This window comes from Labrus mixtus, chromosome 7 (genome assembly GCF_963584025.1).
Source record: "Labrus mixtus chromosome 7, fLabMix1.1, whole genome shotgun sequence".
In the NCBI taxonomy this organism is placed as follows: Eukaryota; Metazoa; Chordata; class Actinopteri; order Labriformes; family Labridae; genus Labrus; species Labrus mixtus.
In genome coordinates, this window is record NC_083618.1 from 18,673,970 (window position 1) to 18,694,223 (window position 20,254).

Consider the following 20,254-nt stretch of genomic DNA (forward strand, 5'->3'; position numbering starts at 1 on the left):
GGTTACTTACACCCATACAAAAATCGTGAATAAACTATTAAAGTGAACCCAGCATAGAAATCATACCCCATGGTATCGCAGAGTAAGTATATCGTTAAATCAGTCAGCGCTGTATAAATATGGAAGTTGCACATTTGGGAATTTGGATCCAAAGGAAAGGGCAGTGGAAGAGCAAGGTGAAGTGGTGAAGATATTCAAAATCTCCTCTTCTTAAAGTGATACTGATTTTTTGGGGGCTTCAATAAGAGGCTAAAATATTAGTTAGTACTGAGGATATACAGCGGTACATAGCTTAGCTTCTGTTTCTGTACTCAGGCCAGCTTCTCCAAACCAGAGCTGTGCCACTGTAATTTACTTGAAATCAAAATCCCTTGGTGGAGTTTTTAGGATGTTGTTATTTCCTGGTAAATCATACATAACATATCATAAAATCTGATCAAATTTAAAAGAGTCAACAGCAGTTAATTAAAGCTTAATATACTTATTAAGGATTTGATTTTTGATTTGGACAGTTTTTAAACCATAGACTATAAATAATAGTAGACAAAGCCTGAGTGACATCACCGATTGGTTACAGCAAGAGTTTGTAGAGGTGCTGTTGCCATGCTGGAAATGCTGAATCAGCCTAACTTTCAGTCAACCTAATGACAGGCTGAGAGCTGGAGCTGAGGAGGGTTTTCAGCCTCTTGACAAAACGTAACATCACGCCAGCCAATCAGTTAGGCCAGACACATGCCTAAATATGCATAACTCCTTCGTTCATTAATCTTTTTTTCAAGCTGTATGCATGAGTAACCTAACCTGATTAAATCCACTTTAACAAGTAAACTAACCAACTATTCTGTTTCCTGTCAAACATTTCTTAGGTGAACATTTTTCACAGAAAGACATAAATAAATGAGCAAGTTAATTTAAAAAAATGGGGTGTAGTATAATTGTCTAGCTCTATAAAATGAGCTACATGCAAAAAATACTTTTGACACTTTAATAACTTAATGCAAACCCAAACATGGAGATGTACTTCGGTAAAGCAGTCTATTGGCTTAGAAAATGTGAGGATTAAATATTTATATCAATAGAGGGAGTAACAGCCCAATCAATCCAGTAAGGTAGAGTTGCTGTGATAAAAAAAAAGTTAGTCTCTTGGAGAAAAACATTCCCTTGTAGCTCATAATCTTCAGTTTGTTGCCTACCTGCCTTGGGTCAATTGGTCAATATTTCTTGTGGAAGAAAAGAATGAAGTCTAGTGGCCAAAGTCAAAGTAAGTGGTACTATGTTAGACTGTATTTCAATGTGAGTGTTCATATTAGGAGGGCTGTGTTGACTATCTGCCTGGAAAGTGGGACTACGTTTAAGAAGGATCAATTTCCTCTTCTGCATCTTGTGATAACTGTGCAGATATATTATTGTATGAGCTTCTTTCCGGTCTGTACCCAGACTCCCATCTCTGCTTATGTAAGAAGAATGATTTTTTTAAGCCTATCGTCACATTTACCTACAGTGTTATGCAGTGTTGTAGAGGTGAGGGGGGGTGGATGGTTCGCTATAAATCATGCTTTTAAACAGCTTCAGGGATTGAGCCTACTTCTGTCTAGACTTGACCTACTTCTTTACAAAGTCCACACACCAACTGAGCAGTTGTAGGGTCCCATGTTGAAAAAGACAAATGTGGATGTTCCCTGCATACTTGTTATCCACTTTGTCATCTCATTTGTTATACACACTGCACAATCACTGCTCTAGTCCTCAACTTACTGGCTCCACTATTGGTCCTGAAAATATCTTCTGCTAGAATTACGGTGATATATATATATTCAGTAGACATAGAAATATATTTTTTTTGTGATTCACAAAAATGTTATGGTTAACCCAAGGCCGAGTGAGGATTCAGGTACGTGATCAAAAAGTGAATTCTCTGAAAAACACTGGAAATCTGATCCTAAGGGGCTCCAACTAACACATATGTTTGATACAATATATTTAGTGGTGGATGTTGGTTGTCTGAGGGGCAAGGCATGAAAAACAAATGAATGTCATAAGCTAAATGTTGAACATGCATTTCTTGTGAACCTGTTTGACTCTCCTTTCTTGCATATACAGTATTTTAGGATGCCAGTTGCTCACAGAGTTCACAACATTTAGTATGTTTTTGATTTTTGGGGTCAATTTGATACATGTTTGGATCAGTGAGAAAATTAAAAAAAAAAAAATTACAAAAAGGGGGGAAAAACAATACATTAGAGGGGCTGGAATAAAGACTACCTCACTGTCTGACTTGATAGATAATTTAAACCATATCAAAACACCTTGATCAGACCAGTTTGTCCCCAGTAGCACCAAACATGCATTAAAAAACTAAACAAATTGTCAGTCATTTATTTAACTTGCTAGAAAATCTCAGGTATTCCAAAAAACATTCTCAAATTTTTCTTGGAGATGAGGTTTTGAAAAATTAATTTTCCAGCAGCACTAAGGGATATTTTAAATGCTCTGCAGTAGAAACATAATGGTAGGATTATTGATTGCTACTACTGCTTGAATATTTTCTTCACCAGTATTCCCGGGTTTCAGCTTCTACTTCTGAAAACACTCCCTCTCCCTCCTGCTACCAGTTTCAGCTCTTTTCACATGCACAGCAGAGAGGAGTCTAAGAATGAGACATGTCCCACGAGGCTTCACAAAAAATAACCCCACAATGTTCTCCAGCCAGGGAACAGTACAACACAAAAGCCAAGTGTTTACATGGTGATACAGTCTAAATGTATTCTCCTTCTGGGGCTCATAGCTGTTTGTTTAATCACTTTTATTGTAGAATCATAACTTAACCTGTGGGTCAGTTACATAACACTGTAATAATGACGAACACGTGCTGTAATAATAACAACATCGGTGATAACAAGAAGAGAAGAAGAAGAAGAAGAGTATTGGGAATTAAGATCCACAACTTGCAGTTTCGACTTTAAAAAAAAACAGGAACTGATTTGTGTGACGTCAGAGCTCCCAGCTGGAAGCAGGTCAACTTTTCTTAGGGCAATGCATTATGGGAGAAATGTGTGGAACAACAGTCAATCAATCAATCTTTATTGGTATAGCACCAATTTACAAAACACTTTATAAAAGGAGCAGGTAAAATACCTTACGCACTTATATTATCTACAAAGACCAAACATTAATCCATCATGAGCACTCAGCAACATTTAGCAAAGTTACAGTGGCAAAGAAAAACTTCCTTGAAGAGGCAGAAACCTCGAACAGAACCAGACTGATGATAAAGGAAGATGCAGGAAGAAGGAGAAGGACAGAGTCCAACAGAGCATCAACAATGAATGAGAGTGATTTAAAGCAACAATGTCAGTAATGATGGTCAAATGATGTGTCGAGAGCTAAGTGTGATTTACACTGATCAGTCTTATATTAAAGTTAGTAACTGTGATGATGATGAAACAGGGAGCACTGATTATGTTAATTATATTAGCTGAAGTTGAGCAGATCTTAGATTCGCTTTAATATGTATAATAAAGATAATAGATGTAAGGCAATAGTTACTATTACAATAGTTGTATAATAATATGTATTGTAACTCAAAATTCTTTAGCAGCTTACATTCTCCATTCTATTTTGAGTGCATTTCTTTTTTTGCTTTCTGGTGAACACTACACACTGCAGTCAGTTGTATCAGACCCTCTTTATTTACACCTGGCATTAAAAAGACTTCTGTGATCGCACTGCAGTGGGATAGCGCTTTACCATATACATTGTGCTTTCAGTGTCCACATTGATGTCTGATAGTTATCTGATCGCACTCTTTCCCACTCACTTCCTCTTCTTCTACAACTTCTTCTTTTGTGCCTCACATACTGTATGTACATGACTAATAAGTATTTATTTACATGTATTAACCGGAGCATTCACAATAACAACTCAAAATCAACAATGGAGGGACGCAGTAAGAGCTTTTTACGATTTGCAGTTTTTACTATAATAATATTTAAATTAATTCATATTAATTAAGACTACAGAGAGTATTAACCCACATGCCAACATAGCTCATGTTAAGTCAACAAAACTCACAGCTTCAGGCGTCAACACAGCCTCTTATTCCCTCTCTCTAAAATCATTTTAAGTGCATTTAAAATGCAAACATGCGTCTGCAGTCCACCTTCAACAGGATCAGGTACTAAGGAAGCTCTTGTATACAGTGGTTTCTTTATATACTTTTATGATCTTAGAGGCTGCTTTCAGTGTTTTAATCGTTTCTATGCTCGCAGTAATGCCAGAGAAACAAATATGGAGACACATTTAGCAGCGAAGCAAAAAACTGTAGATATAAACTTGGAAGTACCGAGGAAACAAAATTAAACATTTAGCTGAAATAAATATTTTTGACCGTGATGGAGCTCTGGATTCATCGGGCAGACGACTACTCCATGTGCTTTGTTTGACTAGTTTCTGCTGCTGTGAGATCCCTGTAGGTAATATAACTAATAAGGAGAGGCTATAAGGGTCAAACACATAAGAGGAGACTAAGACATGATCTGTACGAATTTCTATTTCAGATTTTATTACCACTTTATTACACTAACATCTGGAAAGGGGGTGGGGGGGTCCCCCTCTTTCGGCGCCAGCCACTACAGCATAATCCTGTTAGAATAAGTAACATGGATTTAGAGAAGCAGATTAGGATAAGGATAGTTTGGATTACACGGTGTAAGAGTCTGAGGCTGTACTGAGGCACAGCAGTGCTTAGAGCTAAATGCTAACATCAGCATGCTAGCATGCCAGCATTGAAAGTGTCCACTTCGTCATCGAGAGCAGGGAAATTGTTGAACACATTTTTCACTATTCAGAAAACCTTATTACTACGTGCAGGGAGAGAAGACTTTACACTTGATCTCATAAAACAGTCAAGCTCAATCTGCTTTTTAGATACTGAAACCACGTCAACATGTCAAACAACGATATACCAATGGGAAGGGAAATTTATTTTGGGGTTTTTTGTGCCTTTATTGGAGAGATAGGACAGTGGATAGATTAGGAAATCAGGGAGAGAGCGAGTGGGGAATGACATGCGGGAAAGGAGCCACAAGTCGGATTTGAACTTGGGCCGCCCGCTTGGTGGACTACAGCCTCCATTCCTGCGGCGCGCGCACTAACCACTGCCCCACCAGCGCCCCAGGAATGAATACAATCACATTGTCTCGTCAAACAGTAAGAAGCCACCAGTTGATAGGATATGAAAGGGACAGTCAGGAGGTCATTGATTAGAAGACACAATGTTTCACCCCTCGGCTCTCAGCTTCTTCTGTCACAAAGATTAGTTTTATCAAAATTGCCTTTCAGGGTTCATGCACTTGTTTTTGTGTTTTTGTTGCTAAGCCAACAAAGAACCAGACAAAGTTAAACAGTCACTGGCATTAACGAAAAAAAGATGACTCACCAAAGTACTAATAATTCAGCCTGGAAGGTGCATGAATAACTTTGTCAATCCAATAGTTGCTTCAATATTAACAGAAAGTCACAAATGTCAACCCTGGCAGTAGAGCATGCCTGGAGTCAGTATGATTCATCCTTTAGGTTCCTTTAAATTCCTCCACAAAATCCCTTCCATCCAGTCCTGTTCAAAAGTCTCAGTCTGTGTTGGACCAACCAGCATCCCTACAACCATGAAAAAGCCACAATCCTTGATGCATCGTCCTCTCAATCCAATATCTCTGATCCAAAAGAGTAAATACAGCGTACGTGTAGGTGCACAAAAGGAGAAGTGGCAGTTCCGAAATTGAAATTCAGTTGTGATGAATTATGAATATATGAAAGCATGAAACATTCATTAAAAAAAAAAAATCAAATATTGATTAAAGAATAACATGTCAGCGCTGACATGCAGAACTCCATTGTTAAATCTGTGCTGACGGACACATTTCTTTTTCATGATCTAAAACAAGTCCTGATATTTGAAGTCATCCCCCTGAAAGAATCTGTAAGGAAATATATTTACCAAACCTCATGGTAATGCATTTGATGTCAGCAGAGCTTAAAGCAGCGAGTGAAATGGTGCATAGCAAATGAAAGCATTATTGGCAGTGAGTATGAGCGACCCAGGCTGTGGTATACTCAGCTCTGTATTCTACTGTCACAGTCTTTCCCAGTCCTTGTTAGGATGGCCTAGTTTCATTGTAAAGGCTTCACCCACCTCCTCACACTTGTTTTTCCTCCCAGAGGGAAACATGGCACCCGAGTGTGTCCCTAACCTAGGGAGCTCCACATACAGCACTCGTCTGGTTCCCCGCCTTCCCTCGGGCTCAATTAGAAGCGTCGTCGAGTGGACTGCGCCGTCTAGATGATCACTGGCTGCGTGTTTCAGACAGACGAGTATAATCTCTTTAAAGACACAACCTCTGAGATTAGACGACTCATAACATCTTCATGTGCAAGATCACACAGAGATTATTCTTGATGAAGAACAACAGACAACAGCTTCACTGGTCAATGGTTAAATAAACACATTCAAACAGAATCAACATAAGTAAAGTGACAGGAGAAGATCATTCAAATGACTCATTAAGAAATGTAAAAATTAAGACTGATGGAATCTAGCCTTCAATCAGAATCAAGAAAATACTTTCACTTCCAAAAGAGACAAAAGATCCAGCTTAATTTCTAATATTTTGAGGTCTCAAAGACACGGTGCATCTCATGAAATGTATATGATGAAGAAATATGCTATAAATACATACAGACATAGCCCATTTAAAATGATAGATTATGAATTAATCCCATGTTGCATTATACCCCACTAAGGGATTCATTCAGACAAATGAGAACAGGAGGAGTTGATTGAATTGATGGTTGTTTCAAGAATTGATGCTAATTCAAGTCAGTACTGTGAAGCTTATTGATGTTGTAGCTGCACATCTTCTGTGAATTGGATTAAAGACTGTAAGCGTTTTAATGTCACATTCAGACAGCTGATCAGAACTCTTTACACCTCGCTGCTCATCAGAACTGTAAAACAAGATCTTGAGCTTTTCTACATTTTGTCCTCCTATGAATCATGTTTACAGACCCAAAGCATCGCAGACTTTATCCTGTAAAGTACTTCAATGCTGCTCAGCTCTCTGTATTACTCACCTCCATTGTAGTCTTTTTGAAAATACACCAGTGAGTCACACTGTTGCTCTGAATGACATGTTCCTTCATTTCAATGAAAATGGATATGGTTGTTTATTTTCAGTCAATTCCAGATACGTCAACGTAAAAAAAAAGCCAGCACAGGAAATGTGTGTGCAGCTCAAATCAGTTCCCCCAAAACACACCTGATGTTTTAGTTTGAAAACAGTTCACAGTTCAAAGCTACAGTGCTCAACTGATGTATGATAGTTTGGCATCTACGTTACATTAGGTTGATTAACAAAAAGTATTTTTTCAAAGATTTGTATGTAAGTAGTTTCTCAAACATGTAAGAGAAGTTGTAAAGTCTTTGTAGTGTTGTAGTACTCAATATCAGTCTTGGTCTCAAGAACGGTCTTGAGACCCCTTTTTGAAGGTCTCTGTCTCGTCTCGGAATCGAACACATTTTCACTCCGTCTTGTCTCTGTCTCACACTGGGAGGACTCCGGATTTTTAAATCAAGACCAGTCAAGACCCCCACTGATTGGCTACATTTCAAAGTCATTACTGTGATGAGAAGGAAAACACCTCTTTTTAAAAGAACAGATAACTTCAGTTCATTCATAGTTTGTTTTTTATCCCCCAGTTACGACCGCAACTTTCCCGGTATTAAAGACTAAGTGAGTAACACGCCCCCTGCACACAAATTGATGATTTCTCAGTGATATTTATGTACTTGGTCTTGTCTCGATCTTATCTCGGATAGATTTTCCTGTCCTCTTGTTTGGTATTATCATATCTTTAACATACATAGAAACTGACATTAGTGGTCGCATCTTTTTCCTTGAATCTTTTCATGTTAATCTCAAACGTGTCCTTGATTCTTGAAGATAAAATGTATTAAACAGCAATGTAGGTAAAAGATTGTTCAGATGGGACTTCTCTGCATGTATGTAAAAATACAAAAACTACATTATAAAAACATCATCACATGTATCAAGAACAAGTATCAGAACATTACTCCTTTGATGCAATGTCTGCGGGATATTCACAAAGTACTTGTTCCCTAGCAACAAAGTGTATGCACTGTGTATATGCACCACATCTCTGATCACTCTTCACCATTATAGAGCTTGCACGGATACAGTGATTCATTAAGTCGACACAGTCATGTGATAGTAGTGGAGTGGATGTCGACTAGTCGCTGAGGAAGTTATCAATAAAACCATGAGAGAAGGAAAGACACTGCAACCAGCAAAAATACAGCAAAATGTAATGCATATGCTGCTGAAAGCAGACAGTTACATACAGAAAGAGCAGGCTGCAACAGCTGCAATGAAGTATACAACTATAACACATGTGCTACAACTACCATATAAGGGAGTGCAGAGAAAAAAAAGTCACAACTGGCAAAGAAAAAAACGACTACTCACTGTCCTCCTCAGTCAGTTTAAGATTTTCTATCCTGGTCTATGTGTAGGATAGAGGTGGGCAAAAAATCGATTTATGTAAAAATCGAGATTCTTATCTTGTGAGATTTAAAATAGATTCATGACTTCCAAAAATCTAAATGTTGTCACTCCCTGCTAAGTGCTGAGGCTGTGTTCACACCTGACTTCTTTTTTCAACTGCCAGCGCCTTTTTTACGTACAAGCCTATGGAAAAAGGAAAAAGGATGACGCCTTTTTAAAAAGCGCTGCGCCCGACGCCTTTTTCAGTTGAATTATTTCAACTTTTCAGAAAAGCGCTGGGTGACGTCAAGCGCCTTTCTGACAGCTGACCAATCAGGATGAGTAGTAACCTACGTCCCTAGTTACCGGTGCCCAAAAACGGCAAACTTCCACCAGATATGTGTGCATTGTGTGTCCGCTCCGGTCCGTTACGGGTCCGTGCATCCTCATCCGTCAACACCCACCGGCTGCGTTCTCAGTCCGCAGCACGGAGAGCACAGCTGGACAGCTGGAGTACGGAGACAAAGGAGTTTCCGCGGTAATTTTACAGATTCACTGGTGACAGCACGAGATAATACGATGTACGTGGTATAAAACTCAATAAAAACCTTATAAACACATAAACACACAAACAAACATTTTTCTGAACCGTCAAAACGGAGGGTGTTATTCTGAAAATAAACCGGATGTTTTAATGTTGTATCGGTGTCTGACTTCCCGTCCCGCTTGTTCTTTTCTGTGCTAAATTGATGCGTTGTGCTCCGGCGCGGTTGCACCGCAGACTAGATCCCATTGTTAAGGTTACAGAGCACTCGCACATAAGCGCTCAAAATCTGCTGATGGCAGCGCTTTTTTCTGAAAAAATAAGTCATGTGTGAACACGGCCTAACTCAGTAGAATACCAAATAGAGCAGCAAGGAATTCAGTCAGTCTCACAGATGACTGGAGTAGATCCTGAAGTATGTATTAATTCAAAAATCAACTTTGAATCATGAATCTAGAATCATAGTGAATTGAAAATAGATTTTGAATCGAATCGTGACCCCCAAGAATGGAAATTGAATCGAATCTTGATGCACCCAAAGATTGTCCTAGTGTAGGAAGACAAGAGCATCAATGTGAGCTGGATGAGGGGTTGCCCATGAGGTGGATGAAATATCAGTCGAATCATTGAACATGATGTGCGGCTGTGGCTCAGTTGGTAGAGTCGATTGTCTCTCAAATGGAAGGTTGAGGGTTGGATCCCCAGCTCCTGCAACAACATGTCCGATGTGTCCTTGGGCAAGACCCTTAACCCTGAATTGCTCCCGCTGCTTCGTCTTGACATATGAATGGGATTAGTTACTTCTGATGGTCACTTTACATAAAACCCTCTGCCATCAGTGTGTGAATGGGTGTGTAGTCCAATTACCATTGAACATTGTTCAGCTCTGATTCTTTCAGCAGAAACATGTCATCATTAGACTCTGTGCTGTTTACTTCTGTTTTCTTCCCACAAACTGTTTCCCCTCTTATGAAGCTTCATTCATACAATAGAATCCTCCCCACCCCCCCCCCCCCCCTTAATCTCGTCCTTCAGTCGCAGTCCTCCATGAATTGCAGAGCCTTTTGCGACTGTGGCTGTCTCTTCTGTTGGAAAATCGCTCCTCTAGATCAGACTTTTTTACAGCGGAGCAGGCAGTGCTGAGTTTGTTTATGACGGTCTACAATAGCAATGCTGCCCAACTGAGAGCGCTCAGTCAGAGGACCCTTGAGAGTAACATCACTACATTGCGTCTCTCCATCCGGCTGTATATTGGTGCTCAATTCTAGACAAATGGGCTCCTGTGCTCATTCTGTCACCTGAGGGCAGCTGTGTTATCTTCAGCTGCTCACGGAAGAGGACTGTAGCGAGTAGATACACATTTCATCTGTTCAACGCTCATATTTCAACATGGAGTGTCCTCAAGGTTTCTGCTTTATTGCTTCTAATACTTTTGACTCATCAATTTTAATCAGCCGAAGTTTAAATTGTCAATTAAATTAAATTATTCGACGACTAAAACCAAATTAAATCACAGCTCTCTGAATAGAAAAAGGCAGTTTTCTCTTTTTAAGGACTTCGACATGATCCAATTGTATTAGTAAATCGTGCAAAGACCATTTCAAGAACATATGAAAGGATTAATAATTGCGTTGTAATCCCGTCCTCGTGTGATGGGTTTTGCTCATGTTAATATTTCCCTCCGCTGTACAAGCTGTATTGAAATTAATTTGCTCGATTAATCTGAATGAGCTGTCATTGTCGCTGCGATCATGTAGCAATAAAGTGAGGGGGCACACTCTGGAGGGATCTGGATTTGTTTTCTGCTCTTACATTAAAGGACCAGCACATTAACAACACGGTGTTACATTCATTATGTAATCATTGTATATGAGTCCTTAGCTTGTGTGGCTAAACCTCTCAACCTCTATCACTGAATTTGCATCTTTATATCTGCAATTACACAGCTGAGTAGATCGCATTGAACCTTTCAATACTCGTGTCATTATGACGGCCCACAGAAATGTGTTTCTGAATGTGTTCTGCCATTACATCGCCCTGACAACATCTCAAGTATAGTCCGAAATATTCTCCAAGTTTATTGAAAATTGCCAGTTTTCAGAGTCAGACGCATCGAAGCGAGGACAGGCCAGCTGTTGGAGAAGAAATATATACTGTCCTGTCTTCTCCACAGTCAGGGAATGAAGTCCTTAGTTATAGAAACGGGAGTCTCTCCTGACTGGAGCTGAAGTGCACAGTGAGAAACCTGGTGGTGTCTCATTTCAGAAAGCCATTTCAGCAAAAGTTGTTTTTACCTCCGCCAAGGAAGTTATATTTTGCCGGCTGTTTGTTTTTTCTATATGTCAACGGGATAAACGAAAAACTGCTAGCCTGTGAAATAACACATTCAATATTAGATCAAATCTATCTCAAAAAGAATCAGGAAAAAATGGATGACTAAAAAAAAATGATTGTGAGAATTAGGTTTTAGGTAAAGGTTTACCGTCTTCCTGCGTGATGATTTCCACTCCGCATAGTTGTCAAAGTGCTATTTCTGTGCAGCTGTGTAGCCCCTTTAGTACCTTCTGTTTTTTTTGCTTTCTGGCATTTGCACTCCTACTAGCTACAGTACGGTAGTTGAGCTCTCAGCCTATGGTGAAAGTCGTGTAGCACTGACATCTTTGCTGGTGACTTTGAGTCTTTTAATCAGTCCAGCGCTCCACAGGTTTTTATTAACTGAACAATTTCCCACTGTTTTCTTTAAATTCATGATTTTGAGCTAACGAGGGAGAAAAGATGTTACAGAGAGGAGCTGACAGCCTCGTCTGTATCACTATCTAGACTATCCCGCAGCCTGCAAGCAACAATGAATGGAGGAGAATTTTCAAACATTTCAGGTCGTGTGCAGAGTGTGATGGTTACGGCTACACTCTCAGTAATGACGGCGGATGTGTCAGCATTTCATACGGGTAAATTGGTCACACCTGTATGTGACGCAGCCGACTTTTAGATGAATGTATTAAAAGTGCATCATGTACATCATTATTTACATGAACATATACATTATATATATATATTTTTTAAATTGCAGTTTTTGGAACAATATAATGTATCCAGTTATACTGTAGAGAGAGAGAGAGAGAGAGAGCAGTTAACAAATCATTGTTTCAAAGAAGACCTGTTTGTTGGCCTTGGATCAGCTCTCCTCTGCGTTGTCAATGTAAAGCACATTAATTTTACCTGTAATGAAAGGTGCTTTACAAATAAAACCTTTATCGCTATCTCTATGTGACACTCATCTATCTTAGTGAATTCTTGAGTTCTAAAGATCTGTTGAACACATTTACATATCTGCTTCTTTAGTGAAACACTACTGCAGATTCGTTTAGGTGAGGTCTCCTGATTCTATTTGACTTGTTGAATCGGAAAAAAAGGCTCTCTGGCCATGCCTTTCACATCAACTGCTAAATGGTGACACCAGAGAGGGGGCGGCCCCTTTTACACAAGGAAATAATGCTGTTCTTCGACAAGTTACAGGCAATATATGTGCTGTAAAAGAAGATGTAGTAAACATTGACATCTTACCCACATGTTTTGCAGAGAAGCAGTTGTGAAGTCAGTCGTTTTCTGGTTTCCAATAATCCCAAAGAACTTGAGTAAGAACTGTGTCGGACTGATTTTTTTCCAGCTTGTGCTTCTTTAGGAACAACAGAGAAGTTAAACGAAACTCTTGCTTGCCTTAGCCTAAAGTTATTTATTAATAATGTATTGATTTATTTAGTTAGTATGCCCCATCTGCATCCTGCAGTGTCTCCCACATATAGATTTGTTGGGCAGGCAGCCAACTAGTGTTCTCTTCTTTCTATTTTCGGATTAATTATTTGAATTATTCATTTTAGAAGTGAGTGTGGTAATGCAGTACGAAGTGTAGATGAAGTGAAAAATCTGGCAGAATGTTACATTCCTGTGAGCTTTTGACTTCAAGCTGAATTCTCAACACTGTTTGCAGCATGCGATGGGAACACGACACCGAGCCTCTCGTCTTTGGCTTGTGATATGATTTATAATATCATTCTTTGGAGGCTTTTCGTAAAAATGTGGCATACAAGTGTGAATGTGTGAATCCTCCTGTTTGACCAAAAGGCAAAAAATGAAGAATAGTTAATTCCAAAGCCTGAAATCTGAAAAAAAAACATTGCAGATGCTTCCTTTTGTCTCTGATGTGTGAAGATGATAAACACTCTGCTCTGCATGTTACTGTTATCTCGTACCGAGGATGCATTTAGCGCACTAGCTATGTAACAACTGTTATTTGTGAGTCTTTGTTATTGTAGATCAGCAGTGCATCGGAGGCGTGGAGATGATAGATCCTGAACACTCGCTGAAGCTAGAGGCCTTGGATTCAAGAAGCAGCTAACCCTTCATTTAAAATAATTCCATGTTTCCCTCCACCAATTCTCCATCCTTCCAGTGCCATTATCAGAGCAATTATGGCAACATGCTATTCAGAGGCATGGCAGCCATTGTCTCTTTCTTCAGAGCCGTATTAGTTTACAACTGAGATAAAAAACACACTCGCTAAAGAAGTGCTGCCAATCATTAAGCATTAAGATGTGGGTCTGCCTTCATACTGTCGGTTTCTTACTGATGCAACACATACTCATGTGTTTAAAATAAAAGAAGAAGGTGACGTTGTCGTATTAATGAACTAACTAGGAGAAAGAAGGAGCTGACGGGTTCCCCTGAGTCACACAAACCTGAGAATGGATTTTGAAGTTTCAAAACATTTTTAATAGAAATAAAATTTTTGTATAAAAAAAAAATAAACATGCTTCACACACTTCATTAGTTTTCATGAGGTTTTACAAATACATATTCAGATAGCCAGGCACTGTATCTTTTTGTACATTTTCCCCAGTTTTAGGATATGTTAGGACATAAAGCAGACATCATCAATCTATTTAATAACATACATTAACTTGCCATTTATTTGGTCAGCACTCACATTTTATTCTGCAACACAAATGGTGTTGAAAGTAATACAGAGGGAGGCATGAAAAGCAGCATTGAATTCACAACACAAATGACCCCACAATATTCCCCTCGACATTAGAGGGCTTTTATACCGCACTAAGCCAACTATTAATCCGTTCAGCCAGCTGAGGGTGATTGATCGAGATATTCTATACTTTTGCTATTAGATTTTCATTTGTTGAAAAGCCTTACAACTCCCTGACATCTCCTCCTGATCACGAGAGTGCCTGAGGAGGACATGTGTGGTGATGAATTTTCCCCGTAACTGGTCCATTATGGATATCACCTTAAGGGCATATTGCGAAATCCCCTCAAGGGCATACTTCATCTTAATTCCCCTCCTAATGGATCTGTACAGCTAAGCTTTTACCCTTACACTCTGTGTGACCGAGAGAATAGCTGGTGGCAGTGATGGGAGGGTCATCCTGGACGACAGCTTACAGAGAGATCTCCTGGCTAAAGTACGGATTGTTTTAACCAGGAACCACCGTTTCAAAGCACAGACAGGTAGCGGAGGGCAGTGGCAGCCTTAGGCTAGCTGGTAATACAAATCATGGCCTCACTTAAGCACAGATAAATAATCACTCACTAGACCTTCACCATTGGAGAACAGTTTTAACGCACAACAGGCTCAGGCCCAAACAATTGTTAACGACGCTGCAACAGAGTTTTAAACGCATTCCAAAGATACTGTTTTTTTCTTTTTCTTATTTTTTTTAACAACACAACACAGGATGTTGAAACTGGCATGCTCAAAATCGGCAGAGACCATCTTGTAGTCATTCTTTTTGACTCAGTGGAAACCTGGATTAGGGAAAAAAATACATGGAGTCTGGTACAGATCTGTTGTATTGTTGAGATGATGGTAATCACTTTCAGTCGTTTGACTCATGAGAGCAGAGCACATTTAGAAATAAAAACAAACACAACCCATGTCGTGTTTGTGTTTGTCCGGAAATCCATGGACCGTGTTTTCATGCCTTTTTGGTGTTGATTAATCCCTTGTGAAGCCTTTAGGGGTTTTGAGATTAATTATAGTTTGCAGAACTGGCAGACAACACTGAGAACACCTGAACACATTCTGTATTTGAGCTCAGTTTCAGTCAGAACTGCTCAGCATGACAGAAGAGTCTTTGAGAGAGGGCGTAGCTGAAATGTAAACACTCAAAAGGAAAGCTCCATCCTTCAATCTCCGGGCCTCTGCCATGCAAGTATTTTTCATTTTTCTTTTATGTTTGTTTTTTCTTGTGAGGCAGACAGAAGATGGAAAGTTACAATTTTTACTTTTATGTGTTCTGGTCCCCCTGCTTGTCCATCCCTGTGGTCTCCCTTCGCCATGTCACGTCTTTGGGCAATGCTGTTGCTGTCTCCACGCAAACAATGACACATCCATTTTATTTTTTTGCGCCGGCCGTGTGATATTCCACTGCATGTTTTCTGCAGTCGGTCTGGAAATCCTGAATTCTCATTAGACCCCTTTGTCCCTTAGATTGCATGGTTGCTGTAGCTGATGTAAGTTTGCTTTGTGGAGAAATCTGAAAGAGAAGAATGGGAGGGGGGAGGTAAAGGGTCAAGTGGAGTCAAGGTGGAATATCATAATGAGGTGAGAAAAATTAGGTCATATGTCGGTAATATGTTGTCTGGACCTTTAAAAAATGTCAAATAATTGCTGAAAAATAGTGTTCAGTTGATGGTATGTCAGACCAATGCCTGTAATTGCCAATTATTCCTTAATTTTCTGGCAATATGATTTGCCCTCGATCTATGCATTACCCTGAATACATTACCTCCAGCAGACGGGGGCTTCAGTAAAGCCTACCACCCAACCCCCCTCATCCAACACCTCCTTTTTCTTCGGCTATCAGGCCTCAACTTTCCAGCTGTCTCCGCAGACCGTGTTAGCTGATTCGCTGAGGTGGAGCAGATAAATCCTGACATATCACCACCAGATCTCCGCAGTTGTGGGAGCTGGCCCAGACAAGAATTTTTCAATTTCATCAAGCCACATATCCACATGGGCGATGACAATGACGAATGGTGCTTATTCAAATAGCAATGCACTGTGCAGCCCCTGTAAACGGTAACCCCCCATCAGGATAAATTGCTGCTGGCTATCAATTCTGCATCTTTCCCTTCCTGCCACTTATTGTAACAAAAAGCCTCATTAACCCTCCACGGAAACTTAAAGAGGGACAGGAATAAATGTTGGCTTGAGTTTACATGGAGCTATGCCGATGAGGCTTTGTTCCTGCACTGCATTGTCACACGGTTCATATTGATTTCAGCTTTCCGTGTTAACAGTTACACGATGTCGGCTCTTTTATCCTTCTATGAAGGGAAACATTTCTCACCAGCCGAGGTATGAGAAGTAAGGGGTAAACACAGTTTCAAAACGTGTCACAATAGGCTCCATTTCTTGTTTGTGCAGGGCAGACGGAGGGAATGCATCTCTGCTGACAGACGTGACCGATTAAAACCTTCCCGTGCTCCAGGGCGAGCTGAGGAAGAGTATTTTGGGCGTCACATGAGTAATTTCTGCTGACTCAATTGCTGAAGTCATTATTTACTTCACTTGTATAAATCCAAAGTGTTTCACTGATATAGTAGAGTCAAGCATTTTTATAGGATGAGGCAATCGCTGAGAGATCCAGCGTCTTCAGAAAGGAGAGGCAGAAGCTGCTTGATTATTTACAATCTGTCTCCAAATAATCTCCATTATTGATATCTCCGTTTTTATTTCATCTTTACCCTTACAATTAGACATGGCTAGAAACCTGTAAGCTAGAAACCTGATGCTAGAAAACTGTGGAAAACTGTATGATAGAAGCCTGTATGATGGAAAACTGTATGATAGAAGCCTGTATGATGGAAAACTGTATGATAGAAGCCTGTATGATAGAAACCAGTATGATAGAAACCTGTATGATAGAAATATGTATGATAGAAACCAGTATGATAGAAACCTGTATGATAGAAGCCTGTATGATAGAAGCCTGTATGATAGATACCTGTATGATAAAAACCTGTATGATGGAGACCTGTATGATAGATACCTGTATGATAGATACCTGTATGATAGAAGCCTGTATGATAGATACCTGTATGATAGATACCTGTATGATAGATACCTGTATGATAGAAGCCTGTATGATAGAAGCCTGTATGATAGAAACCTGTATGATAGATACCTGTATGATAGATACCTGTATGATAGAAGCCTGTATGATAGAAGCCTGTATGATAGATACCTGTATGATAGAAATCTGTATGATAGAAGCCTGTATGATAGATACCTGTATGATAAAAACCTGTATGATGGAGACCTGTATGATAGAAGCCTGTATGATAGATACCTGTATGATAAAAACCTGTATGATGGAGACCTGTATGATAGATACCTGTATGATAGAAACCTGTATGATAAAAACCTGTATGATGGAGACCTGTATGATAGAAATATGTATGATAGAAACCAGTATGATGGAAATATGTATGATAGAAACCTGTATGATAGAAGCCTGTATGATAGAAGCCTGTATGATAGAAGCCTGTATGATAAAAACCTGTATGATAGATACCTGTATGATAAAAACCTGTATGATGGAGACCTGTATGATAGAAGCCTGTATGATAGAAGCCTGTATGATAAAAACCTGTATGATAAAAACCTGTATGATAGAAGCCTGTATGATAAAAACCTGTATGATAGAAACCTGTACGCACTGCTTCTATTTTGTATTTTACCTATGAAGGAATGCTCATAGCATGTGTTTCTATTAAATAAATAAATAAATAAAAAATAAAATAAAAGTAGTCGTGTCATAGACCCGAGAAAATGACCATCATGTTTTGACAGAGTGAAGTAGAAGTTTTAAACAGAGCATTTTGATACAACACAAAGATGTAAATTTAAAAATGTTTAAATTTGTTGTTACATACTTTATTAATCCCTGTGGGAAATTCTGGGTTACACTCAATTATTGAGAGACATGCCATGTCAGAGTGGGGCTGCTACACACCGCAATGCAGAGAACGCATCAGAGCGGTCGAGGCTTTTTAACATATAGTCACAGATTCTTACATCAGGAGGAAATATCAGTGGGAAAAAAAACATCCTATATTTACTGAGGTTAACTTGAAGATGTGTTGTGAAACAGCAGCATACGTTCTGTGATCCAGTCTCTCTTCAGGACTTTACAACCACAATTCAACAAAGCATCCTGTAATGGTTCCTCCTGAGTCGCAAACAATATCCAAATGAACAGCCATTCATTTACTGAATTCAATGAAGTGTTAAATAACGTGCTGCACATCTGTTGATTAGTAATTGTTTTGAACTCTGCTTCCTATCTGTGCGTCAGTTGGTTTGATTTACGCACGCTGAAGGACAAAAACATGCCTAAGAATTAAAACACACAATCAGTGCTCTTAGTCAACAGTTTCCTCATTAGCATGTTTGTGTGCTTACTTTGTGTTTCGAGGCTTTCACACAGCTCGGTCTTGGCTTCTCCGTTGGGTCTGAGTCCGGCCTTGGGGTTGAACTTATTGGACATGGTGGCGGCGGTAACCACGGCCTTGAGGCTGCGTGTGCGCTTGGGCACATTCTGCTCAGGATGGAAGAGAACCACGTAGACCTTCGGCATGTAGAGCAACCCGAGGGACACTGAGGCGCTCAGACTCACAGAGATGGTCAGAGTGGTTGTTTGGATGTACAGCTGCAAGAGGAAAAACACAACAAACAGGCATTACCTTTGTCTTGGCACTGGATTGTGCAGATTGTTCTATATGGGTAGTGGCCTGTATAGAACAAGTGACATCTGCTGTGTATCTTTCTGATTAAAGCATCCAATGACCCGTTTGTTGGCCAAGCTGTTGTTGAAGTCGCCTCTACTGTGTCCAATGGAGGCTTCATAACTGTTTAATGCAAGTGATGTCGTAAAACTTGTTTTAATTCAGCGTCTCATCTGCTTCTAAGGAGTGTGTGCCAAACCAGCCAAGGCCACCTTGTTTGTTTAATTTTCTGCCATACTAATTTTAATATGGCCGTCACGTCAACCTGAACCCAGAATTGATAACTCCAGTCGATTGGATGCTTTTCTGACTCGTAACGAGCACACTCGTAAAAAAAAAAAAAAAAAAAGAAACAAGCTTGTGAAAATGTTACACATGGTCAGATCCGCTGAATCATGGGGGAGGGCGACTCTGAGTGTCATTCTCACTCATTCTATTTTAATTGTTTCCAAAGCTGCAGCGAATTAATGAGTTGTCTTCAGGGAAGCATTAAAGGAGAAGGAAGCTCGTGTCATTTCTGTATGTATAACTAAGTCGTGACTGCTTGACTGGCCATGTGAGAGGAATTCACTTGTAAGTTGTGTTGCAGACTTTACAATTTAATGATACTGCAGACTTCAATGCATTAAAAAGCGTTATGGCACTCTCCACAGCGGGAGGTCCGTCTGTACCTTTTGTAGACTGACTAACGATGGGAGGTACTTGAACATTCAGGAATCCAAAAACATTCTAGGACATTTATCTTTTTCACACTTTTTATTGTCTGCTAACTTGATACTGTTTTATTATGATGACATCAGGTAACATTGTTCAGAGTAATAAAATATTTGTAATGAAAGTCAGGGTTGGTCATTTTCGGAAAATCTAGCATGATTTTGAAAGTAACATTCCCTCAGTGCTCCGTCTGCACCCACCCCCTCCCCTCAGAAGCCACGCCCCTCACTTATATATGCTAGCGCCGGCATTCCTCCAGAAGTGGACCTCAGCTCATCGCTTGCATTGTGTAGAAACTACGTCGTCTCATGTCTCATTCAGCAGTAAAGTAAACACTGAACTTTACCACACTACATGTAAATAAAAAAAGTGACTATTTAACTACTCACAATGGCCAACGACAAACTTGCAGTATAAACTCCGTCATCGGTGACCAGCTTTGAGTGTGGGCTAGTGCACGCAAAGTAGAGAACGAGCAGGGAGACAGGGAGGCGTGATTGGTTCATCAGATTGGTACCTCGTGGCAGACATTGGTTGAATTTTTTACAGGCTTACAACAACAACAAACTAATTTTCTTTGTTCCTTTTTCAGAGCACATGAGTTATTAATGTCCGTCAGGACCCAAAGACAACT

At 39.7% G+C, this 20,254-nt stretch overlaps 1 protein-coding gene and 1 long non-coding RNA gene across 2 annotated transcripts in view; one reads left to right on the forward strand and one right to left on the reverse strand.

Annotated features, from left to right (window-relative positions):
- LOC132978268 (uncharacterized) overlaps positions 1-20,254 on the forward strand; it is a 95,963-nt gene that overhangs the window by 46,009 nt on the left and 29,700 nt on the right. Inside the window, exon 2 of the long non-coding RNA XR_009673883.1 lies at positions 11,979-12,050. This is a non-coding gene — a long non-coding RNA (uncharacterized LOC132978268). The remainder of the gene's footprint in view (positions 1-11,978; positions 12,051-20,254) is intronic.
- The window catches only part of LOC132978266 (metabotropic glutamate receptor 4-like), a 188,734-nt gene continuing 182,341 nt past the window's right edge, over positions 13,862-20,254 (reverse strand). The window contains exons 10-11 of the mRNA XM_061043419.1: positions 18,584-18,830; positions 13,862-15,650 (exon numbers count right to left, since the gene is read on the reverse strand). Coding sequence (XP_060899402.1) covers positions 15,601-15,650; positions 18,584-18,830 — 297 coding nt within the window. The 3' untranslated portion in view covers positions 13,862-15,600. The remainder of the gene's footprint in view (positions 15,651-18,583; positions 18,831-20,254) is intronic.